Consider the following 26,368-nt stretch of genomic DNA (forward strand, 5'->3'; position numbering starts at 1 on the left):
TCGGGGCATTTTATGCCCTGAATTCATCTGTCAGGCTGCATTGGATTATTAAATTTTAGATGACCCTTGAGCACATGATGTGGAGCAAACACTTCAACCAGAAAAAAACATATCCAAATCTAAGCTGAAAATAGTTGTATTTTCTCAAAACCCCTTTACTGTACATGGCTCATTTAGATTTTTGCCAAAAATAAACTAACCACATGCACAACAATAGTTAAATGTCAAGGCTTTTTTTCAACTCCAGGATTTTCCTTAAACTTTCAAACATCAAAGAAGACGTTTTTAAGATCTCACAACTAATTCACAGTGGAGGGACAGACATGCATATCCCTCAGTCACTCAGGGAGGCTCAAGGAAATCTTCTGTAGCTTCAGGGAGGGTCAATAAATAAATAAAATAAAGTCAAACCCCAGCCCCCTCCTCTGATAAAAAGAGAACTGTCCCTAATAGATGTATATTCGTTGAGGAAGCTGATGTTATCAAAAATGAATATCCAAATAAACACATCAGGAATCACATACAAACTATAACTCAGTAAGATTATCTAAGGCTTCACTTCATGATGAAATTAATTGGCAGAATGTTTGGCTTGTGGGTGACAAATTCTGTCTTAATAGTAAAGTTATAGAGGTTTCTTTTAAAATCGTGCATCAAATATATCCAGCAAAAAAGGCAATGAAGAGATTCACACTTTATACTGAATTTTCTTGTACCTTCTGTGAATTAGAAGAAGAACAATCTGCCATTTATCACTGTATGTATACCAGAATATTTTGGGTGGATGTTTGACTTTATATGAGAAGAAAAACTGAGTAAGCAACTTGATTGCAGAATAAAGACATTTTTTATGTGTTTTGAAAGTAATGAAGTGCAAAAAGATTGTTTACTTATTGTTTTTTTTATACCACTGATTTTATTAATGGGAAATATCCACATAACAACAAGAGGTGGGTGAACACTAAAACAGATTTTTAATTTTTCTATCAAGCACTATTACAATATGGCACAGCAATAAGGCGCCACAAGAATAAAAACGCAATAAAAAGAACTATATGTTTGATAAACTATATGTTTGATAAATTACATATAAACTCATGAGACAGTATTTTAAATTTATATTACTTTTTATCATTTATTTCATTTTTCCTTCTTTTCTTTATTATTATTTTTTCTCTGTATATATGTACCCCTGGTATGGTTTGCACTGTGTGTATATGTTAATGTCTTCACTACGCTTGTTCAATAAAGAATAATAAAAAAAAAAATAGTAGTACCTGTTAGTCTGAACTCAGGGTGGAATTTTTTTTTACAAAGTCTTATGAACCCGCCCTCGTGTCACTCCTAACCAATCAACGTGTAATGATGGGGGCGGGAATTAGGTCATTTCCGCTGTGTTGCTCGTGCCAGTTGTTTATGAAAGATTGAACGGCGGCTTCAGTCAAAAGGACTCGTCTAAGTCAGTATTCAGCCATTTAATTTAGCTATTTTTAACGTTCGTATTAGGATTATCATGGGTTGTAATGTCGCCAAGTAAGTTTTGGCGAAATACGGTTTTTAATGGTCAGCTAATGAGTATGAGCAGCTCAAATAATTTGCATAGCGGTTAGGTTAGCTAACGTTATTGATAAATGCTTTCCAACTATTTTATTAAGGTGTTCAGCGTCACATCACGTTTTTGTATTAAAACTGTTTATGCCTAAATGTGTTTCGTTTAACAGTAAACTGGCATTTGTAGGTATCTGTCACTCTCAAATTCTAATATAACGTAAAACTTAAAGGAAAACACCGCCTAAATTAAGAATTGCAAAGTGTTATTTCCATGGCCTAGGAATGTGCAATCAGTATTTTTGAGCATGAGCTACTCTCTCTTAAAGCCAGAAACCAGAGAAATAAGTTTCTAACTTGTGGTGTCACCACAGGGTATGTAGTCTGGCGCTGCTCCATAAACAGTGAACGGGAGACTGATTTTGTGCAACCACAAAATATTTGTTTTCTTTTTTTTATACCCAGGTGAGCTTTATTTTGTTGTAGCGTTCTCATTTCTGAATCAGAAAACGCATCTTTATGATCAGAGCATTTCCCTGGGTGCTCTCTGTGTCATCTAGAACATCTATAGTAAGTAATTGTGTATGGAGCAGCTCCAGACTTTACACCTGTAGGCGTCACAAATTTGAGTTTTAGCACTCTAGTTTTTGGATTTTGATTTGGGAGGGAGTTGTTCATGTTTACTAATACTACTAATACTAATTGCAATTGAAAGTGGGCAATTGATAATCTGTAATGAATGACTCTGGTTTTGCATTTCTTTGGTGTTGGGTTAAGGCCAGCAAGGCATCTGGCTCAGGGAGACTTTTGGACCTATCTGAAAACATGAATAATAACAACTGTGTGTACTGGTAATTGCTTGTTCTCACCAATGTATGGGGGACTTTTCTTCAACAGACACCCGAAATCATGAAGCAGCTGCCTCCAGATACTGTGCGGTTGCTGTCCAGCTCCCAGGTCATAACCTCTGTGGTGAACGTTGTGAAAGAATTGATGGAAAATTCCCTGGACGCTGGGGCCTCAAGCATTGATGTTAAAATGGTACAGTGTCTAAATGACAGACTTAAGAATAAGGAGAAATGTAAAATATAATTGAGTGGAATTGTTTATAGCATGATTTGTCTCAATAGAGCTGAAAACAATATGTATAGCAAAGGTAGGCTTTAGTTATAAAGATGTTGTTGCCTACTAGATGCATGAGTCTATTTTTTGTTCATTTTATTAAATATTTCTTGTAACTGTGCAGTGCAGCAAGTTAATCCTCAGAATTTGAAATCTGTGTTTTTTTGATACTGCAGTGGTAGACCTCTAAAGTCACCAGATTTGCTTTTTTAAAGTATAACTGCCCTTGTCAATTAGTGTTTTCTTCCCTATTTACAGCAAGATTGTTGTTGTGATGGATAATGCAATAAGTAAAATATCTAAGTAAAGCATAGTGTGAAACAACACATTGCTATAAACATCCTGGAGAATAGCTCTATTTTTCCATGCAGGTAAAAGTGTGCCTTTACATCTTCACAACTCACAGTACTGATTCCTTCCTCCACTTGCACATGCAGTCTACAGTATTATTCAATTTCATATTGCAGGAGAACTATGGTTTGGATCGGATAGAAGTGCGTGATAACGGCCATGGAATCAAAGCTGAAGATACTCCTGTGATGGCCGTGGCACATTTTACTTCAAAGATCGGTAGCCACGAAGACTTGGAGCAACTTGAGACATATGGCTTCAGAGGAGAGGCACTGGGCTCCATCTGTGCCGTGGCTGAGGTGAGAAGTGTTTAACAATTGTAGTCACTGAATTACAGTCAAATGAAAAGAAAACAAGACAGATGGGAAGAAAAGTATGACGACTCTGATGACTCTGTGATCAGTATATATGAGGAATGACACAAACATCAAGGTTTTAAAACTATACTTGTATAAAGTGTTTCATTGTCTTTTCTTTTAGGTGGCTGTTATTACAAAGACAGAGGAGGATGACATCAGCACCCACTACACACTTAACTTCACAGGGGAGATTGTTTCTAAGAAGCCTTCTCACTTAGGTCAAGGCAAGTCACCAATAATTGAATCAGTCTTTTAGTGGACAACTAAACCAAAGTCCTATTTTAGATAATGAAATAGTAAAGTGGAACTATACACACATCAAGTTTGTTTACATGCACGGTAATATTCCACTATTATTGTGAATATGAAAATATTCTGAATTTGATGCAGGTCATGTAAACAGCATATTCCATTTAGATATTCTGAATTTAGCATTTTAGCAAGGGCATAGCCTTAGTACATGAAGCATCAGTTCTACCAGGTGAGCTACTAGGTGCCCCAGCAAACTGACTTTGTAAAAGAAAAATTAAAATGCTGTGTTAGAGAGACATGGATCAAGAGAGGAAGGGCAGGGAGCTTCAGAGAAAGCTTCTGCATAGGGCCCAGAATTTGGTGCTATGCTCCTAGCTCCAGCCATTTCACTCTTCCATATTTTGATGTGATAAATGTCATGTTAGGGCATGTTAATAGTAGTTAATAGGAGTATGTACGGCTGTTATAAACAGGAATTTTAGTGGAATATTTATTTTCTTTAGCCACGTAAACAGCTTAGTAGGAATATTGTCTTTATCAGAATAAGGTAAAAAAAAAATGGAATATTTTGTGCATGTACATGTAGTCATTGTGAACACTGCTTAACTGGAAATGCATCACAATGTCACACTGACAGATTTAGACACCAACTTGCATAATGGTGGCTCTAGCAGCAGTCACATTTTCTCTTGTACTGTAAATATGAAGTTACTAATTTCCATGAGTGGGTTAAGTGAAGTAAACATCAAAGATGCTACAAGCAGTTCCTCTTCTTGGCAGTATTCTTTTGTGTAAGGGTGGTCAGAGCATTCATGTTGTTACACTTCTGCATCTTCAGCATGTATCTCAGAGACACAAGTGTTTCACTCCTCAGCATGCCCTGTACATTGTTGCTGAGTGGGGCAGTAAATTAGTCTTCGCCTGCAGAAGGGTTCCACCTGCAGGTTCTCATCAACTATAACCATCTTGAGCTGGTCTCAACCACCATGGCTATCTCTGTAGTGGCTCTCTTAAGTTATTTGGGTTCCAAGTTGACCTTTTGTAAGAAATAGAGCACTGACTTTGCTGGGAACCGTGGCAGCCAGCTTCAGTAGGGAATAAGGTTGCGTGACATCCTTTGACAAGAGCCTCATCAATCAAATCCTGATACTCTGCTTTCTTCAGTTGGAGAGAGATGGCTAGCTTTTCTTCCCAGGGCACTGTGACTTCTTTTTCTAAAATTGTTTTTTGTCTTTCTTGATAAGAGAACAAAGTCTGGTCAGATTGAGGTTACTGCCACCTCTTCTGGAAAGACAAGTTTTTTTCTTCAGGTTCACTTGCATCCCTCAAGCAGAGGCCTGATGCAAAATAGAGGCTGCTTTCTTGGCACTCCCTCTTGCCCTAGAGGCCCTATCTCCTTGCCTTTGGAAATTGACAACTTTGAGTGGTGTTGCCAGGTGTTTGTTGTCTTTGTCCTTCTGCACATCCATCCATTTGGGATTTTTTTTCCCCACCTGTATCAGCCTTCTCCCAGTGCTAAGGGACATCCAGTCTACATTTTAATCATAGTGCAAAGTAGCTCCACACTGCTTGCAGGGTGGGTCTTATTCTTTGTCTATTAATATCTTGGGGGAAAAACAGTAGAAAGATATTCTATGATTGATGTATTTGAAAATGATGTCATTAGGAAAAAAGAGAGGCAATGCGTCCTTCATGTGTGTGAAAAATTGTTTTTTTAGCCCAAAAGTAGGGATGCGCAGTCAGTTGAAATGTAACTGAAATTGCAGTATGTCCAAATATTATATCCAAATCGCAGGAGCTACAGTTTTTTTTTGATGAAGGTAAAATATGTCACAACATACATAAACAATACATTGTGGTACTACAGAGATGCCCCAACCTACATATCATATGCCAAATGTAAGGGAACATGCTTGTTTGGTACGGACCTCAGCAAATGACCATGCTCACAATTGCAATATCTGTCAAATTAATTGCAATATGATTAATCATGAGTGAAACATACAAACTATTTGCTGGCTCTTAAAGGAGTTGCGTGAAATAATGGAGGCAAAATTGGTGTTTATTGCGACAAGTTTCAGAATAACACAGACTGTGTCCAGTGTCTAGTCAGATTTAGTCTACCTGAGTCCTTTAGCCTTGTTACAGGAAAAGTCCATTTTATGTGTTAAGTTGTTGCACACCTCTGTTCTTTGTGTTTTACAGGTACAACAGTGAGCGTACTGAAGCTTTTCAAGAATCTTCCAGTGAGACGGCAGTACTATTCCTCCACCAAGAAGTGCAAGGAGGAATTGAAGAAGGTGCAGGACCTGCTGATGGCCTATGCCATTATTAAACCTGACTTGAGAGTCACACTTGTTCACAATAAGGTCAGTAACTCCTCTCTGTTCAGATTTATGTTAGTAAAGAAAAACTTTCCTGACAGCTTTCCCTGGTGACTAATCTGAAGGTAATGCCAGATGTAACTGGCAGCTGTGCATCAGCAGCATGCAATTATATTATATATTATGTACAGTCAACAGTGGTGACTGATGAGAATTTAAATGGAGGTAAAGTTAAATTTATTATAGAATCTATTTAATTTTCCAGCAGCCACTCACAAATGAGCTAAACGAATCCTTTAAAGTGATATGCAATCAAACACTTATCTCTTGTGGTCTTAAATGTTATAAAAGGTTTGTAGTTTGGTATATTTTAAAAAGTGACTGAGTACACTGCTGTGTCATTGCCCCTTCAATAGCTACGTTGGTAGCTGTGCCTGTGATCTTAGCATAGATGTGGACAACAGTAGTGGATTATGCTTCAGGAGTGGTGAGAGAAGTGTCTGTGGGCTATGTTGCTTCAGACATAATTCAAGATGATAAATAAGTTGGCAGGATGAAATTACAAGCTTTTAATAGTCACCTATAAAGTCTGCAGTGAAGTGTACGATACTAAGGCAATGGGAAAAAGAACACGTTGAGGTTTTAATGGGATTGAAGTCTGTCCTGAAAAGTAACCCAGTGTGTAGTCCTCCACACACAGCAACCACTAGGTGTCCTCATTAGTCTTCATATGACTATTCTGACATCACTGGCTCAGGATCGCCATCAGTTTTTTATTTGACAGTATATTGTTATATGTGGCGAACTTAACCAAGAACACTGACAACATGTAAATCACTGAGAGCTTGTGTAAGATCACATACTACATGTGATAACACATACATACAGAAATGTCAGTCTGATCTCAGAGAGTAAAAATTGATTCCATGAAGTCCACTGTTCCTCAACATTTTCACACAATACTAATAATACATGATATTTATAAAGCAGTTTCCAAAAAATGTTGTTTCCAGCAAAATAATGCACAACATCAATAAAACACAACATCAATAATAAAGCGCCAGGAGGAACTATTAACTGTCCATGAAATAAAAATTATATGCGATGATGGAGGTTAGTGCTGCGGAGGGAAATTGAGACTTTGTGAAATTTATTTGAGCAGAATATATTTGTATTGATCGGCTTATTTAACATATAACTCAGTTTAATAATTATTTGTAACCAAAGGACAGTTTGTATTTATTGACAATAATTAAATAAGTGAAAAAAAAACATACCAACAGTAATAACAGCAAGACAAATGAGAGGAGGGAAACAAATACAAAAAGCCTAGATAATAAAGGGCTTTCCCTGTGTACATTTCGCTCATTTGATAATTTGGAATATCTCGTACCTCACAGTGTGCACAGCTCCCTTTGACAGTTGAGCTTGATGTTTGTGCCTGTCTAAAGATTTTGTGTCCAATGTGTAAAAGCCAGTTACGTTACACACACAAAAAAAAAATCAGGAGCTTATCAGTTAAATTATGAGTCAAACACCTTCTTGAAGACAGTAAACGTCTCCAGCCTCAGTGAGCTATGACATCGTTACGTGTGATGGAAAATATTAATTTGGTTTGCAGAGGCACTTGAGAAACACACAGACTAAACCTTTAATTGAGCCAAGCAAGGATAGGTTGACTAACCCGATAGAAAGAGGTGTGTGTGTGCTGGTTAATAAATCTGTGCTGGCTCGATAAAAGTTTAAGTCATTTATAAGAAAGAAAAATTCTGGAAATTACATGCATACAACAGAATGTATCTGCAGCTATTAAGCTATTAAGCAGTTATAAGTCGGTGGACTCTTAATTCCCTTTCAAAACAAAAAATGACAACCCTTAGTACATGTATTTATTATGGCTCCAACTAACACTTATTTTTATTACTGATTAATCCAATCTGCAATCTTTTCTTTCATCAAGTAATACAGTGTCAGAAAATTGTGCAGTTTCCTAGAGCTCAGCCTGACATCTTCAAATAGCTTTTGCCAGTGCTTATTACAAAACAAGGACATGTTCAAATAACTGTGATATAAAACGTTTTTTTGGTGACAAATGATTAATTGATTATCAAAACTGACCAAATTGTCATTGCTGCACTAATATTTATTAAGGACACTTAGGGTTTAACTATGTTAATATCCTCTAGGGTAATGACAAATCAGTGAGACCTGCTGAGGTAAAACTTAGTTTCATCAAAAAATGTTTCCATAGATAAAATTTGAATATGAAGTGGTGGTTTTGTATTTGTATATACATAAATATATATATATATATATATATATATATATTTATGGAAAGTACTGCAAACACAAAATGTCAGATAATGCTTAAATGGAAGCAATTAACCAAACAAGAAAGACATTGAAACCACTGTCAGAAACCTGCAGGGCAAGTAAAACAGTCCGTGTGGACAGGCAGAATGCACTGGCAGAAATGCTAATCCTTGGAACCCATAGGCTGATTTTTGAAAAATATATATATTTTTAAGTGCATTCATTTGCTGATAATTGTTTGTAGATATTAACTGAAATGACCAGCGCACAGAGGAGGAAGTATTGGCTTGGATATCCAATGGATACACTGGACTAGCCTGAAATATTAGCCATTGCTCCTGAGGCCTATCATTGTTAGACCGATAGCTGACAGGTTTCGAGATTGATCAAATATAAACTAAGGTTCTGTCTGATTTTATTAAAACTACTCATGGGTGCAGAAAGGTGGGTCCTATAGCACCCCTATTGACAAGGGATGGAACAACACAGTTTGTAAATAGTTGACTATCTCTTGGGCTACCTGAACATTTGTTTTAACGTTTGAACAGCGTATGATAAGGTACCTGTCAGAAAATATATGAAAAAAAGATGCTGAAAATGTGCAGATCTAGTTAATTCCTCTGGACTGACGTTACAACCTCATCACATCAGGTCAAAGTGCAAGGGTCGGGCTCAGCTCATGGGGCAGCTAGCAGTAGATAAAGAATGCCCCAGGAATGAGTCCCTAAAACCTGGAAATAAGTTAGCATTTTAGCACTCCTGGTCCCCTCAGCTCAAAGTCAACGGGTTTTTTCAAATGGGTTTTTGGTTAGACACCTGAAATAAGGTCTATGGTTAACACAGAGACTTTAATGTTTGTTCTACATGGCTACATGGCTTTATAGCCTCACTGTGGTGGTGACGTTAAGTCATGCGACAATGGTGTAGTTTAATTATTGCCTATTGTTTGCTTTTTACTTATAGTGATTGCATTTACATTTCAAACATCATAAAAGTAGTGTTCATTTATGAAGGTTATCTTGTTGAACAAAATGTGTGAGTATCATAAACATTTGTTTGCCACCGAGCTTATTTTCTGCAGTAATCTAAAATCCAATGTAAAAAATTCCATGGGCTTTTTGAAAAGGGAACCAGGACATTACTAATATCTATGTTGGCCTACAGAAAAGTGTCATCCCTGGAGCACTCTATTTGTTGTAGCGGGAGCTAATCAATAGTGCAGACAGACTGAGAAAGAACAGAAATTTGTCAGGACAGTTTTTGAGCTGCTTTTTAGACACTGCGGGCGCATATCCATTGGGAGTTTGATAGCAGCTAATGATGAAGTTGACGAAGAGTGGCTTCAGCAAACAGATAACTGTCCGCCACCATTCTAAAGGAAATGCTAGAAATGTTGGCCCATGTTAGGCACATAAATCACCTGGTTATGGTTAGGAAAAGATCATCCTAAAACACCCACGTTTGGTGGCACAATCACAGCTGAAAATGCCGCCTGTCACTCTAATCTGTACCGCCCACAGTTCAGTATTTTATTGATACTCGTATCGGTTCTTTTTCATTACTTAATAGTTGCTTTTTAGAAAATGTGTTAATTTAAAAAAGAATACGTTTAGGGAAGGATTACAATTGGATATTTTAGATATAATTACGTTGCTTCTAGAGTACCAACAGTAATGTTTACAATGTTTCCGGGGCGGCAGTAGCTCAGTCCATAGGGACTTGGGTTGGGAACCCATAGGGACTTGGGTTGGGAACCAGAGGGTCGCCTGTTCAAGTCCCCGTCTGGACCAAAATATAGAGCATGGCCTGGTAGCTGGAGAGGTGCCAGGTTACCTCCTGGGCACTGCCTGAGCAAGGCACTGAACCCCCCAACCGCTTGGAGCGCCTGTCATGGGCAGCCCACTCTGACATCTCTCCACTTAGTGTATGTATAGGTCCAGTTTGTGCATGTGTGTGTTCGGACCTGTGTGTAATTGAATTTGAGTGAAAAATTGAATTTCCCCTCGGGATTAATAAAGTATATTAAAAAAAAAAACGCTATATAAATAATATTCCTGACATCACAGCACTGAGTGAAGTTTAATTGTCATCAGTCAGTATCAGGTCTTCTCCCTGCACTTTGTCCTCCTCTCTCTGCTGTGATTCACTGCCTGCAGGTAGCGCTGGTAGATGAAGGAGGGGCTGGTTTATCACAGCCAGCAGCTAAGTTTACAAGAATTAGCCAAATTTTAAGATAACTGAAGACTAAGCTAAGCAGTTATTTCGTGTAAGCTTTTGTTTTAGCTTGTTTGTAACAATTTGCTATTAGCTGAGCCAGTGCATTGTGCTTATGTGAAACCGTGACGGTAGTGGCAGGTGAATGAGAGACAACAGACTAATAAATCGCTTTCTACATGTTTATGCTTGTTGAGCAGGTTATTGATAAAGTATTGCCTTTTTAATCGCGAATGATTTATTGCATTTACAGTAAAGAGTGTAGTCAATGTCAACTTGATTAATCTTCACTCGACCATGTCCACCATGGCCTGTCAGCTCTTTTTGCTTGTTGAACACTTGTATTAATAAAGTATTGGCTGTTCATGAGCAAAAGTTTTATTGCACTTACATTACTTACAGTAATGTAAATAATGCTCACAAAGTGGAGTAATTTTCAAGTTACCTTGCCTTCTTATCTATCACGGCCTCTCAGTTCTGTTGTTCGCTGACTTCACCCTATGTTGTATATGTATGTGTGTGCGTGCGTTCATGTAGAGGTCCGCCCTTACATAGAGAGCAGGGGAGAGGCTATAGAATGATCAAACTTCAAAAAGTACCGATAAAAGAACTAATAATGTACTATACCAATACCAACCAATAATAATGTACCAATACTATGATATTTAATAATTTGTCCCTGGGGCCTGTTCAATACCAGGTTTTGGTACCCATTCCTGTTACTGTTGCCTATTTCTTGCCAAAAATGATGTCAGAAACATGTTTTAGTGCACTATGTAGCTGTAATATGAGAGTTTGTAATCAGGAAGTGGGTGCCATACTGTTTTCTCTATTGTGATATTGGACACACATACTGAAGCAATGCATCATATTCCACAATGTCCAATTTTATTGACATAATTTATTATTGACTTAAACATCAGATTTAATTATCATACAAGTTATGTTGAGGTTGCATGTTTTTGCATTAATAACAAAATAATTTCTGTAAGTTTGGTTTTTAGCATCTTTTTAGACAGTTGTGTTTGGTTACTTTTTATCACATGTCCCCTGGGTTGCACAGGCTTGCAGACTGTTGATGTGCACAAGTAAAAAAAAAAAAAAAAAAAAAGCCAGTTATTTTGGGTTGTTCAATTATGTAACATTAGATTAATCAGCAATGGAGTTACTTAGCAATTAAATATTTCTATCCCGTATACATTTTACCACCACAGCTAAGCGTCACTGTCAGGTGTTCCAAACACAAGTATGGCTGACTGTGAACTGATTTGGCTGATTATGATGCCTGAGTAAGTTGCTGAACACAGCTGCAGACTTAAACCCAGATTCTGTTTCAGGCTGCAGCCAGTTTGTACACAGAAGTGTATAGGTGGTGCAGGTCACAGAGGGACCACATGACCATCATATAACTCTTAGAAATCAGTTTCGAGGTGGTCACAGGAACGTAGTGAACCCATTTCGTACAATCAGCACTCAGTTACCCCTATCCTTTATCTCCAACTCTGCTATTCGGCCTGTGTCGTGTTTCACAGCTTCTTCAGGAACTGTTTACAGGAGTGATCCGTTTACATGTGCCAAATTGCGTATTTAATAGCCGAGACATGCCCTGCAACAGAGCGCATGCTTTTAGAAATCAACACCCAGGAGATATATTCACTGGTGGACACAAACTACAAGCACACTCGTTGGTGTCAACATATTTTCTACCTGAATTATTTTCTGATCTCATATAATTTCAAAATGATCTAAGTCAATTTTTAGGAAAATTATCATGACCTTTAAATATACATTTATCTGTTGACATTTTGTGTCTCTTCCCCCTTAATAGAATAATAAACTAAATGTTTTGAATCAGTGATATAATTACAGAGTCCCTAAGATTTGATGTTGAATGTGTCGACCCGGCTGTTTTCACAGCAATGTATCTATGAGTATTTGTCGCGTGTGGCATTTTCAAACAGTTCTTGTTAATTTGGAGTAATATGGTTTATTTTTGAATGTTAATTCAAAAACCCATTAATTTTTTTACTTTTGCAACGACAACTCTTTCATATTCCTCATGTTCCCCGTCCTAAATTTTGATGTAGACTGATATGAACATGCTTGGTTTTGTCCATGTCTTATCGAATCTCTTGACAGAAATAAAATGTATGAATTCCAGATATGTTGGCTGCTTCATGGCCCAGTTACTATCTTGACAGGTGTTTACGCAGTGTGATTTGCCTGATGTGGACTTATGGAAGTTGACTGGTGTCATATTGTTGCAGGTGGTGGTTTGGCAGAAGGCCAAGGTGGCTGATCATAGAAGTGCCCTCGTCGCTACACTGGGGGCCGGCGCCGTTGCCAACCTGCTCCCTTGCCACCATCACCAAGAGCAACCAGAGGTTAGTTAAGGGGAAATATGCAGAGAGGGGAGAGTTTTCTTTTGTTTTTCATAACATTGCTGGCAGAACTCCATGCATGTGCACTAGTTAAAAAAACACGGTTGATAAGTCAGTTTGATACAGTTAAGTCTTTTTGATTGTCATATGGACCATTGCTCAGCTAGACAAAGTCACCCTTGAACAGTGTAACAAAGGATGCCATAAATGTGAAGAGACGAGATGGAGTGCATTGCACTCCGATGGATGAGTGTCACAGGCACATAGCACGGCTGAGCTGGCACAGAGCTGCATGCTACCCCTCCCACCTTGTGTCCACAACTTGCACTCTTTGCTCTCATACTGTGACTCCCATGCCCCTTTGCCCTTCATTGTGTGGTCATTATGGAAGTTCATCCTCACAAGACACACACTTTCTTAGAAAATGTCATTGTCAACAAGTCCATCCTAAATTGACATGTCATTTAGTTTTAGTCAAATTCAATGAAAAATATGGTGATGTGGTTGAAATAATGTCATTTTACGTGTTTCAGAAATGTTCTTTGACATTGTGTGACATAAGTACTAATAATCTTAAAAAAAAACAAGTTTGAAACGAGTTGATTTCCATTGGAAATAAATGATGATTCAACGTCTTATTTGTTTTGCTTACTTTAGAATGGCCTAATTGGTTTAAGGCCTAGTTAAGATGGATGCTTTTTGCAGACCAAATGAGAGCATGCACGTTATACTTGACCGTGAGCTAATAACCTCATCCTGAAGGCCTGGGCTGAAGCCAGCAAATGTGGTCAGTTGGTGGCAGGCCAGCTATTCCCTTGCCCTTTTCTTGAGTTCTTTCCTGATGAAGAGTGAGTGATTTTTGTTAGCTAAGCTTTGCTGTGCTGATTGTAATCGAATTATTGTCGAGCGGTGACTTTCTGCTTGGTCACGATAGGTGTCATGTGGCTCGTACCTGCTGCGAGGCTCCCAAGTAATCCAGTCTGACAGATATGGAGCAGCCCTTTTCACCCTGTTTCTCTCTCATTTTCCGTCTTTGTTGTTGTTATTTTGCTGCTGCACTTTGGTGCCCAGTTATGAGAACGACCTTTCACCTTTTCCTCTTACTCCCTGTAGCAATGAAAGAGAACTTTTCTCCTCTTTGTCCCCAACACCAAAGCTTAGTGATCAAGGGAACCAGGTTGACAATTTCATCGGGGCCTCGCTCCAGGAGAGTTGTAAGAGCTGTTCCTCTGCAGAACAAAATGTGACACTCGTTTTTGGCAGCATGACTACGCATAGCCGCGGCCCTCTGGGGCCAGAGGTGCCATTCGTGCTCTCATAAAGTGACCCTAATGAGCAGAAATAGAGAGAAGCATATGTGCCCCGACCTGAAACAGCAGTTCATTTATTAACTTCATTGGCGTGCGTTGCTGCTAATAATGAGCCCGAGGCTATGTGGAAAAAAAAGCATAGTTATGCTGCTTGCAATCTGTAGCACATTAATAGCTTTCCATAATTTCTTACTAGCTTACATTCATAATGGAGTTGTGCAGTTGTTCAGCTTTATGTCGAGTCATCAATTTTAGCTCATGAGAACTGCCTCTGGCATGAGTCTGGGTGAAAGGTGATCATGTACAACATGCTATGGACAAGTTCACAGTGGAGCCTGCATGTTGATAAAACAAACTCAGGCATCTCACTGCCTGTCTTTCTCCATCAGTCCAAATTTGTGTGAAAAGAAGTTTGGTATCTATATACATCGAATATGTAAAGAAGTTGATGAGATGAACGTAGTGAACCTCTAAGGGAATGTAGCTTTACTACTCGTCCTGATTATGCCAGGACAGTGTATGTGCAGTATGCTGAGACAGATGCTGAGTGCCTGTTTCCTTGCACACAACCAGAATTAATGGCATCATTACAAGCTGTGCAGTTGTGCTGTCAGCGGAATGGATCATCTGTGCCGTCCTAATTGAAAATGTAATGATGATAAAGCTCATGTAATTTCAAGTTTTCAGAACTAGTAGTTACACTGTTATTTGTTAAGTAGTGTGATATTTTCCTCACTGTATTTTTTTCTGGCATGTTTATGTATGACACCTATTTTGTGGTTATCGGTTGGATCATTAATATTATCTCTTTTTTTTTTATTTATTTATTTTTTTTATTCAGATTGTTTTAGATGGCTTTTTTCCAAAGCCTGGAGCAGATTACTCTTCTACAAGCTCATCTAACCCTGACAAAACATTTATATTTGTCAACAACCGACCTGTCCACCAGAAAGATATAGTGAAGGTAGAGCCGTTCTGGATAGCTCAGCACAACACAATTCATACTTTTAATAATTTTTTTGGTATCTGATGCAATTCTTATATTTCATGTTTACATGGACACCTGTGATGGATCATCAGTTGGTGCGTCAACACTACACCGCTCAGTATCCAGATGACCAGGCCAGAAACCGCTACCCCACCCTCATGCTTAAAATTATGGTCCCACCATCCTCAGTCGACATCAATCTGACACCAGACAAGACCCAGGTTCTTCTTCATAACAAGGTAGCTATGATACTTCTTATATTTGGATAGAATTTGGTCAGATGTAATTTTAGTCATGGTCCAGCCATTAGAGGAATAAACCCAAAACCCCTCATCTGCCAGGTGTGATTGGTAATTAAATTCTGTGTACCATTAATATTAGGGATGCACCGATTGTGAATTTCTGGGCCGATTCCAATGTTTAAAATTCAGCCGATAGCCAAAACTGATGGGTTTTTTTATTTATTTTTTTGAGTTTGTTTCTTTTTATTTATCACAGTTCCCTCTCCAGTATCTATTCTATACTGCTGTAAAAATAACAAATTTCTCATTCAAACAACAATATTTATTTAAGTTTGAGAGTAAGATCTCTGTTTGTCCCAAGCATGTTTTCTGTTGTCCACAAGACAATGGGACGCTGTTAGTATCGAGCCCTGCTTTTTATCCTGCGTAAAAATGATGTGACACAGCAGAAAAACATCAGCCACTTCCAGCGGTGAATGTCATCTTGTTTGTGGATAGGGTAATACCAGTCAGCAGAGCGAATATTGGTAGATAAATTGGTGCATCCTTGGTTGTTGTTTTTTTACCATTTATGATCTGTCTGAAATTTAGGAGGCTGTGCTGATGGCAGTAGAGATATTTCTGGTTTCTGTCTATGGCCATCGGCCCAGTGGTGACCCACCAGCTGAGAAGCACCTCAGTCATGAGACGTCCCTGTCACTATCTAGTCCTTCGCAGACTGATGCTTCACAATCATACAATGAACAAAGTAAAGACATGGATGACAGTCTCACCAACCACCACGGTAACATCCTTGGAGATGTACCTGACCACAGCGAAACAGCTCTGTCAACAGCAGGAAGCACTGCTGCTTCATTGGACTGCCAGACCTCAAACGGCAGCTCTTCATCCTCTGTAGCAGAGGACTGGATCATCAACCAAATCCCAGCTGGACTTGAGTCTAACTTTTCTCTCTGTGATGACGAAATGGCTCAAAGCTGCACCCCAACAGCAGACACAGGTTCAGCAAGCAAGTCCTCTGAGAGACTTGAGGACAATGCTGCATCAAGTGCAGATGCGAGCAAAGACCACATATCAGCTGAAGACTGGAGCAGGGGGACGGCTTTGACCGACCCTGTATCACGAGAACCCTTACTGCCCGTCAGAATCCACCAGCCCTCAAAGAACAATAATTCCGACTCAGATGAGATCAAGTGTCCAGACAGCTCTAACAAAAAGATGTTCAATGCTATAACAGAGAAGCGGGCTGCTCTGACAGCCTACGACCTGATCAGCAACCGTGCCATGAGGGCACCACTGTCTCCTGCCGCCCTGTTCGAGAAGGAGGCCAGAACAGAGATCCTCAGGGAGAAGCCTACAGCCAGCCTGCAGGATATCAGCATCACCGTTCATGAGAGGTGGAAAAATCTGAGGGAGGAAGACCGTAAGAAGTGAGTTTCCAGACCTTCACCTTTCCAAGCAGTTGTTTCCATTTCTTATTTGCAAGGCAGAGAGAGGGGGGAAAGTCTGACCTGTCGTTTGCATGTGTAAAGCCTAGTCTGGAAATTTTGTTGATATGAGCTGTGTTTCTAATTTCCAGACAACTATGTCTAATAGGGGCTGAGGTAGATGACATTTTCCGCAGTGCAGCAGGTGTCACTCATGGTGAAATGTCCTCTATTGCCAGAGTATACCATCGACCACGTGGCAGACTTTATTGAACCTTATGGGAATATCAAATCAACTGAAATTGTCTTTATTTCCCATACCTACAATAGTCCCTAAACATTGATTCATAGAGACACTGACTGATATATGAATTCACTCTTCCCTTTATACACAGTCTCTGATATTTCCTGATTTCCAATTCCAATACCACAACATGAATTTTAATATCTAAACGTACTGTTTTCAGGTTCAGGTTCCAGTCTCTTGTCCTTTAAAATCTCACCTACACTTACTTCACAAGTGGTATGAAGAGTGACACATAGTTGGCTAGTCAAGAACAGATTTGGCACAAGACAGATGGAGGTAATGAGTGTTTGTGTTTGACCCTTGCTCCTTCTGGGTCAAAGGATTTACATTAATGAAGGTAAGACAGGGATGGAGTTAGTTGAAAAACAAACAAAATATAAACATATGGTGATCAGAGATATGTGTATTTTTGGTAGAATAGTGTGCCATTCTCCAGGCTAAAGATGTGCATTTGCTTCTCACTCAAGTTTGAGATCTCAGTACACAAAAAGAAATTGAAAATGGTGCTATTAGCAGGTCAGAGAGCACAGCACAGTGCACAAACCACTGGCAACTCCTAAGTTTGGTCAACTGATCGTGTTAAAATCAATTATGAAATAGGAGAAGAGGTGAATCTTGTCACTATTTATAATGGTCCAGATGGATGGACACGTCAGCAAAAAGTACAAACTGTGCTACCTACTGATCTCTAGCCACTGAGCTACTCAGCAAGTAGCATTATGGAATAACACCAGTACACTGTGCTGAAGGCACTTCAACCCAATTATGTTAAATTACTGCATACCAATTTAAAGTAATTGCAAAGTTGGAAAATGTGTATCAGCAGTAGTTGGGGCCTTATGTAAGGTATGGAAGAGTGTATGGAAAAAGACATCTGTTTAGAATCCCGCCTTGCTGTACTGCTGTCTTAAACATGAAATAGGATGTGGCAAGGACTTGGCTCCTTTCACCTCCACTGTTAAGTGGCATACCACTTCTAGGAATTACACTAGAACAAGTTCAAGAAACAGGTTCTTTGAATAATGGGGTGCTGAAGTGTGAGCCCTAATGCTTAACATGTGAAGATCTATGGAAACATGAGTTGGCAAACTGTTTTGCTGAGGAAAGTACCCTATAGATTTATCAAATTTTCAACATGTTGTTTACATGTGCACTGAGAACAAGGTAGTACTTCGTATCTAAAATCTTATTTTAGAACATATTGTAATTTGTTCTAGGTAGACGACAACAGATGGCAGCTAAGCAGCAGTGTATCACTCATTTAGTGATGAAGGCATGTAGATGTTAGGTGGACTTAGATGCAGAGGTTACATGTTACTGCTGTTTCTCCAGCATAATTTGTGTGTGAAGCAGGTCTTAACTACATTTTGAAATGTAGTCATTTAAATGCTGTTGACACAAATACCATGCATAACGTAGACATTTAAGTGATAATCCTTCCATAAAGTTGGGGGACTGACAAGAGACAGGTTAAATGAAGATTGGTCAAAACTGAAGCAACAGAGACAGAGATATCCTGACTTGTAGTTCCCAGTACTGTATGTGTCCAGCCCCCAAAACACCGGCTTTTTGGTTGGACCACAGCAAAGCAGGGGGCAGCCCTACAGAACCGAAAAATCTTCCACTGAGTCCCTGAAAGTTAATAAAGGAATGATGAAGTTGCACCACTGGCCAGTGAAGTTTGAGTCACCCTATTGCTCTTTCGAAATGAATAGGCACAACAGTGTTTCCGCTGGTAACGCCATTGCCTCCTCCATTAAATATTAGAGATGTTCCGATATCATTTTTTCCTCCTGATTCTGATTCCTGAATTTGTGTATCAGCCAGCACTGAGTACCAGTCCGATACCATTGCGTTGAAAACAAAAAAAGAACAGCTGTATATTACTATCCCTGTATGGGTGTGAAATCATTGCTGTTATTGTATGGCATGGCTCATGTTAAAAACCTTTGTAAAACATGGACAAGTATGCCATAGAACTTTATTTTATTATCTAGTTTGACATTTTGCTAATGGCCAACGTTACACTTTTTACTGCAAATGATCTCGTCTTTGCCTCTCAAACAGTAGCAATTTTCTTTCTTGTAAGAACTGTAAGCGACAGCAAACACAAACATTTATCAACTTTTATTTCATGGAAAATTAATTGTATGTTTGTAATAAAACAGGGACTATTATAGCATTTTTTTAAAAACTGCACCAAGTTACAGGACCTGTTCTCACTCAAACACAAAATAGAAAAGTGCTCCAGGTTACTGGGCAAAGCTTATTTGTACTAATAAAATTTCAGTGTATTCCTCTTTATCTAACATGTTTCACTTTCTCACAACAAAACAGGTGCAACAGCTCTATATATGCTCAGTTGAATTATTTTCATATCAGAGAAGAATCAAAGAAAATATTAGTCTATACTGTGCACATAGGCCTATTATAGAGTCAAATCTGTCTTAAACTGTGTATTTATTTATATATCTATTTCTTTATACAAAACTATTAATGAATCAGTGTCTATTTACAAAAATGTAAAGATGTGTATATTTCATTATATTAACTTCCACTCCTGCAGTGAGCGGCATCTCCCTGCCCACCCAACACTGTGTGCAAGATGCAAGAAGAGAGGGGGAGAACTGGCACTGTTGGCAAAAGAGCTGGTCACTGCAGTTACTCTGAGCAGCATACATGGGAATGAATCATAATATAGTATATATAGCATTTTATCCTGATAGTTTGAGTAAGTTGCTAAATTAGTCACTAGTCTTTTTTTTTTTTTTTTTTTAGAAATAAAGTCGCTAAGATGTCGCTAAATCTGTCGAGAAAGTCAGCAAATTGGCAACACTGTGTGTCTATGCTGCTGTGTGCCCGATGTAAACAATCACGAAGCTCACGTTTATTTGAGTGGCACAGAATGGGACTGATCGGCTGGTCGCAGGTCATGGCTGATCAATTGTTGCATCTCTACTGAGAAATTTAGGTGGAGCTCAAAAATATTGCACCTTCGGTGCCACTGATTTTTCTTTGTAAATTTATATTTTCCTGTGTATGTGTTTCAAACGTGGTGTTTTAATCCTGGGTTTGTAGGGTGTTGACACAGTTTGATGCGTATGTGTCAGAATAACAGTATGTGGTCAAATGACGGAGGGAGATTGAGAGAGTGACGGTGGATGCGCCCAAAGCCGATAGGTGTTGGCAGTAAGAGCTCAGGAGAAATGAGCAGTTACGTTGTCAAGTGGTAGTAGATGCACATCGTAGGTTTCAGCTTGTCCATGAATAAACACTGCAGCTCCTCAAGATTCAAGTAAAGTTCCCGAATCTTGTTTCCCAACTGCTGGCTACTGTTCATAATTGTCATGGGATGCAACCTAGGTCTGTTTAACAAAGTAATACAAACCATTGCCTGTCCATGGTGTGATGGCATGTGACTGAAATAGCGAAATAACAGAAAAAACAATTGTCCACAGTTATTATAGACACTACCACTGACTCTCCCTGTAAGTTTTTGGTCATAACTTAACTTACTGATTCCATATACAAGGTTTTGACCTTGTCTTGTTGTTAAAAAATGTAAGTGTCAAGCCCTATCAGGATAACCTTGATGAGAGTATTAGGATTTTCTCTCAGACTTTGGAGAGCTCCCTTCAGAGCAACAGAATACATTTTACCACTGTTTACACAGAATGAGCAGTATTCCTCATTAGGGCTAGGTTAAAATCCTTGATTCATCTTATTCAAATCAATCTTCATTTGAATGATCCAATATTGATTCATAAAATTTCAGATCGATCTTTTACAATCCGCCTTTTTCCACAGATGCACTACACTTTAATCCATTTAATCTCACCGGCATTAAATGGGCCCCGACTTAAATTATCAAAGACTGTCATATTAATAGAATCAGACATTATCAGTTCTTTTATCTGTACTTTTTAATGTTTTGGTGTAATTTACTTTTATGTGCTGCAGCACTACCTCCTGCTGTCTGTGCATTATGGCTGATTCTCCACATACTCACACAAAGACAGCAGAGCTGACAAGCCGCTGTGGGGATGGTTGAGTGAAGATGACACTAACTACGTTTGTTACTTAAAGTGTAATAAATCATTCGCGAGTGAAAAGGCAATATTTTATCAATAAATTTGCTCAACAAGCATAAACATGTTAACATGTAGAAAGCGATATTTGAATCTGCTCTGTCTGCACTCTCTCATCCACAGCTGTTTGTGTTATGTTTTACACAAGCTAAGCACATTAGCTCAGCTAATAGCAAATTGTTACAAACAAACTCAAACAACAACAGCTGTTAATGTCTAACTGTGTAGCTTAGTTTGCCAAATTTACCAGCGGTAATGTTACCTGCAGGCGGTGATTCCATCAGCAGCAGAGGGAGGAAGACAGAGGACAGGAGGACTAATACTGACTGACTGTCTGTGTTTTTCATTCTTTCTAAATTTCACTCAGTACCCTATTTTAATGTCAGGAAAATGATTTACTGTATGTTGCCAGTGTTATGTAGTTATGTAGTGACTTTGCTGTTGTAATGTTACTGTTGCTGCTCTATACATTTTGTTAAATTTAAAAAATTTCAATTCTGACCCTGCTCTGAATTTATTCTTTTTTAAAATCATTCCTTGTACAATCTACAACATTATTCTCTGAGAATTGGTATTGTAATGGAAATATCCCAATTGAATAGATATTACATCAATCAATGAATTGAATCAGAAATCGAATCAGAACCTTGTGAATCGAAATCGAATCGATATAGGGAGGCAGTGGCGATAGCTAGCCCTGCTCCTCATGATGAGTAAACTGAATTTAAAATTTGACTTTGGTAGAGTGCCAAGTGCCAGGTTTTTAACCTAGGTGCTTGAGCATGTTTTTGTTCTACAAATCTCCAAGTCAATGCATGTATGAATAGATTTCTAAGAGTGTTTTTGCTACTGTTGTGGCTCTAAAAGACTTGGTTGAACTCTGCAGGTATGAGGAGAAGGCAAGAAAACACCTGGAACACCACGACCAAAGGACCAAGTTGGCCTCTGCTGAAGGCCCCAGAGAGACGAGCGTTAGCACCCCAAGGGGACATGCACAGGGCCAGAAACGCAAGGCCCCACTGTCCAACCAGCAGCTGTTAGACCAGCTCTTCTCTGCACAGCCCCAAAAGAAGACAAGGAGCCCTGCACCTAAGCCCTCGCAGCCCCTCCCCTGCAGTGTAGCTGCCCTTCGGCTGCAGCTTCAGCGCCTTTCATCCCAGAGCAGCACAGTGCCACGGGGCCTCCGTCTTGTAAACCGGCTGGCCTCTCTGAGCGCCTGGGTCATTTTATGTGGTCAGAGGCTCATGTTGTTAAACCCATTTCGAGTGGAGGAGGCCTTGCTGTTTAAGAGACTCCTAGAGAATAATATACTTCCAGCAGTGAGTCTGCAGAACCCTATACAGTTAACAGATGGGTAACGTATCACTCATTTCTTAACAGCACAATGCCAGTCCTGACAGCACACTCATCATATTTCTTTACATACATATACAGTATGTTTGAGACAGTTTTTAAGACAAATAAATCCTAATCCTTGGTTTCTGTTAAAGCTTTTCTAATGTATGATATAATCACTGTTGTTGTATGTTAAACATGTCCGTGTCTCTCTTTTTAATAGAAATCTAGGGGGAGCTGAATATACTGAAGCTTTGTGCAACATGGAGAAACAAAGCCCTGAGCTAAATGGAGGGGCCCTCTTCTCTGATCCCAGGCTTGTGGCTAATGGGTTTAAAATCCAACTCACTCCAGGTATAAAAATTCAGACTGTATGAGGCAGTCTTATATGATTGAACATTAATTTGCCAGTTGTGTTCCTCTGAACCTGATTACAAGCTTCTCTTTCTTTGAGTTTAGCTGTTTAAAGGTCTCATGGATCATCCAGTTTTATTCAACAAATGTTAGAGCCATTTGCCCTCATTGAATGTCATAGTTCACCAGTCACCTAGAAATGTCAAACATACAGTCCCAAGTAACTGGATTACAGGCAATTATTTCTGACAGAGTTTCTGTTTATCGGATTAGTTGTGGTACGACTCAATATTCCCATTCCCTCAACAAATTAGTCCATCATGAACAACAATGAATGATGAAATAGTGAATGTGATATAACCTTAACATGTTTTGTTTTTTCGTAATTAAAGCATGGTCTTTTATAATTGATCATGACACGTGTAATAACAACTTTGACACATTATAACAACATAGTCATACAGTATGTACATGACCTTCTTTATTTGCACACATGTACAAGGAGTAAAGTTTTGTGACAAGTTATCTCTGAAATAAGCACACGTTTACAATTAACATACTATGAAATGAGCCATATTAACAAATAATCTGGTAATGTTGAACAACTAGGTTGTTTAATGCAGCTGGTACAAGATATTAAAGTAACTGATAAGAAAAGATAATTGATGCATCTAGACTGACAGATTGCTCTGATAATTACAGTATACATTATTGTAGTTTAATCATGTATATACTCTAATAAATTAGGGAAAAAGTAAAGGTTGTGTAAATTATAATGTAAAACAAATCAGAATAACTCCAATTAAACTTGTTTTTGTCAGCTTCATCATCATTATTGTGACAATATTTCTCAGCTGGCTTGCAGAGCGGTATACAGTGTCCTGTGAGCGTTGGTTGTTTTGGTTGCTGGAATGGTTCACCTCAGTTGACATTGGCTCTCTGCCTGACAGAGTGGTCTCACAGTGGGGTTTGTACCCCAGCGTGCAGGTGATGAGAATGGTTGCCCTTTAAGAAATTCAAGGAATTTTCATTTGGCACTGCCAGCCTCGGTGGGTGTGCATGGGACTGAAGGTAGCGGCATATATAAGATGGTTTCATTGCACAATCTCTGCTGCATACCTTATCCTTTTCCTAGGATTGGTTTGCGTGTCATGTTTATTTTGCAAAAACTTTTAAGGAAGTTTGTTACTGTCAGTTATTGCTCTCTACATATATTTTAAACAACAAATTTATTGCAACACAACCTGCACAGAAATATTTAAGAAATATAACTGCCTCTGCACCTCCAGGTTTTTTTGTACCTCTGTGAGTTGATTTTGAATCCAAAGTCGTGTATCAGAAATATGAATTGTGCATGATTTGCAGTATTTCCTCATGAAATGAGAAGCTATCATTCTTCCACCCTACAAGACAACTTCCTTCCAGTCTGCTGGGGCTTCTATTAGTCATTTAACACTCCATTTGGCCCTTTGCTTGTTTGACTTGGTCATCAGTCCGGCCGTAAACCACAATATTTATTTATTATTCTTTCCTGGAGATAGTAGTAGCGTCTGGAGTATATTAATCCTTGTTTTCTGCTTGTTTTGGCAAGGCCTCACGTCAGCCGAGAGACATCTGGAAGTGACAGCAATGGCAGACTGCGTGCCTTTCCTCGGTGTGGAGGACCTTAGGGAGATCCTGACTGCAGTTCTTCACAGAAAGGCCAGGACCGTGCAAGAGTGCCGGCCACTTAAAGTCACAAACTACCTACAAGTGAGAGATTAACAATGGCATTACTGCAGTTTTTTTGTGTGTTTTATTAAATATCTAAATTGCGACTTTGCCCCACAGGGTGAAGCAGTACGACTTGCCCGTCAGTTACCTACAAAGTTATCCAGGGAAGATGTGGAGGAAACCCTTCTACGGATGGATAAGCAGCTCGCTGAGAGCAACCGGACCTGCATCCATGGACGACCATTTCTCCAACACCTATCTGACATCCCTACTACAGACCAGGAAGCTAAAGTTCTGCTGAAGCCTTTAGAGCTGTGAAAAGTAGACGCCTCAATAAAAATAATCACAGCAATAAATTATTAATGGAGCAGCTGTCTCATTTTAATGCAGCTGATTATTCCCAAAGTAAATTAACTCATTTGTTTTCATTCAGCTCAAATGATGTCCAACTTTGTTACAAGCAGAACATAAAAATAAAAGTATTTTTCTACATTTGTGCTTTGATGAAGCATGTTTCTTGTGAACCTCAAATTGCTCATTTTCATTTTCATCATTCACGTCACAATATATTACATAACATTTAATTTAATACATAATTACTGACGACTATGTGTGTTGTCTGTTTTTCACATAGCTTCAAAAAAGGGGGGGGCTAGTTGCTGTGGAAGGATGTAAGTTAGAATCCTTCGACTGGCTCAGAAAGTCTTGATGACGAGTGTGAACAGGAAATGTTCCCTTAGCATCTGCTGTTGTCTGGCTGCTTAAAGGGCCAGTGTGTAATATTTGGCATGGTTTATTGTCAATCTGAATCTGAATCTGAATATTCTACCTATTAATATGTTATCACTATAATCGCTATAAAATAAAATTTGTTTGGTTTTCGTAGCCTTATAATTATGCTTTTAATATATATATATAGCAAGGGCCTTGCTTTAGAGAGGTCGCCATCTTGCGCCGCCATGTATGTACGACAGACCGAGCGGACAATCCAGCCAGCCAGAGAACGTGTTTCGCATGTATAAATGAACCAATGAAGACAGTGGAAGGAAGGAAGAAGGAGGAGGAAACAGCAGGGAGTGTTGTTGTAGTTCATCGATAGAGAGTAGTGAAAAGTTTTTTAGTTATAAAGTTTGCGAATGGACCACACTTACCACGCAACAGGAGAGAATGAACCCGAACCGTCATCTGCGAGGAAAAGAAGACGCAACTTCACTCCTTGTGATGTACTCTCTGCGGCGCTTTTCCTCCTGATGATGTATCTTCCCAACGATGGTAGCGGTAGCACCAAATCCCATTCTGTGCATTCAGCCTCTCTTCTCGCCCGCTCAGCATCAAACACATGGAGTTCCTCATCTGTATGCTCCGGCTCAAACAGGTATGGCTCTGGGTCTGTGTCCGCTACAAGAAACTCTTCAAAATCGCGTTCAAAGTCCATTGCAGCTACTATAGTCCGGAGATATTGCTAGGCTAAATAAACAGCTGAGCTCTGTTTACAGGCTACGCTGTCAGTCAGTGTGCGGGCTGGAGATTGATGGAGCAGAGAGGGGAGGGGGTCCTCACTTGGTATGGTAAACGAGTATGTGTGTATGAAGTGTGTGTGTGTTACGCTCGAAGAGTTAGAGTTTGGGACAGAGTCTTTTACCCCCTGGAGTGTTACTGGAGTTTTTGGAGTGCTCAAATAAACTGGCCTTTTTCCCGAACGCTCCTCTGGTCTCCTGCTCGTGAGGGATTCATTACAAT

At 39.1% G+C, this 26,368-nt stretch overlaps 1 protein-coding gene across 4 annotated transcripts; it reads left to right on the forward strand.

Moving 5' to 3' along the window:
- The first annotated feature begins 1,395 nt into the window (after positions 1-1,395).
- pms1 (PMS1 homolog 1, mismatch repair system component) lies at positions 1,396-25,120 on the forward strand. 4 transcript variants are annotated; one of them, XM_049594712.1, is made up of 13 exons: positions 1,396-1,459; positions 2,446-2,589; positions 3,138-3,320; positions 3,502-3,604; positions 5,838-6,001; positions 12,751-12,867; positions 15,016-15,138; positions 15,255-15,401; positions 15,996-16,834; positions 22,113-22,580; positions 22,785-22,915; positions 24,507-24,667; positions 24,746-25,120. In XM_049594712.1, the coding sequence occupies exons 2-13, from the start codon at positions 2,458-2,460 to the stop codon at positions 24,944-24,946; spliced, it is 2,769 nt and encodes a 922-aa protein (XP_049450669.1). In that variant the 5' UTR covers positions 1,396-1,459; positions 2,446-2,457; the 3' UTR covers positions 24,947-25,120. The 4 variants fall into 4 exon arrangements, with proteins under 4 accessions (XP_049450669.1, XP_049450671.1, XP_049450673.1 ...); XM_049594713.1 differs by having other exon boundaries at positions 1,400-1,533; XM_049594714.1 differs by lacking the exon at positions 15,016-15,138.
- Positions 25,121-26,368: the final 1,248 nt, after the last annotated feature.

This window comes from Epinephelus fuscoguttatus, linkage group LG13 (assembly GCF_011397635.1).
Source record: "Epinephelus fuscoguttatus linkage group LG13, E.fuscoguttatus.final_Chr_v1".
Taxonomy (NCBI): Eukaryota; Metazoa; Chordata; class Actinopteri; order Perciformes; family Serranidae; genus Epinephelus; species Epinephelus fuscoguttatus.

Bases quoted from the DNA above. Each gene is read 5' to 3' on its own strand.
- pms1 (XM_049594712.1), top strand. From the start codon at position 2,458: ATGAAGCAGCTGCCTCCAGATACTGTGCGGTTGCTGTCCAGCTCCCAG. The intron at 6,002-12,750 runs GTCAGTAACTCC...ATATTGTTGCAG, and splicing joins TCACACTTGTTCACAATAAG to GTGGTGGTTTGGCAGAAGGC. The intron at 12,868-15,015 runs GTTAGTTAAGGG...TTTTTTATTCAG, and splicing joins ATCACCAAGAGCAACCAGAG to ATTGTTTTAGATGGCTTTTT.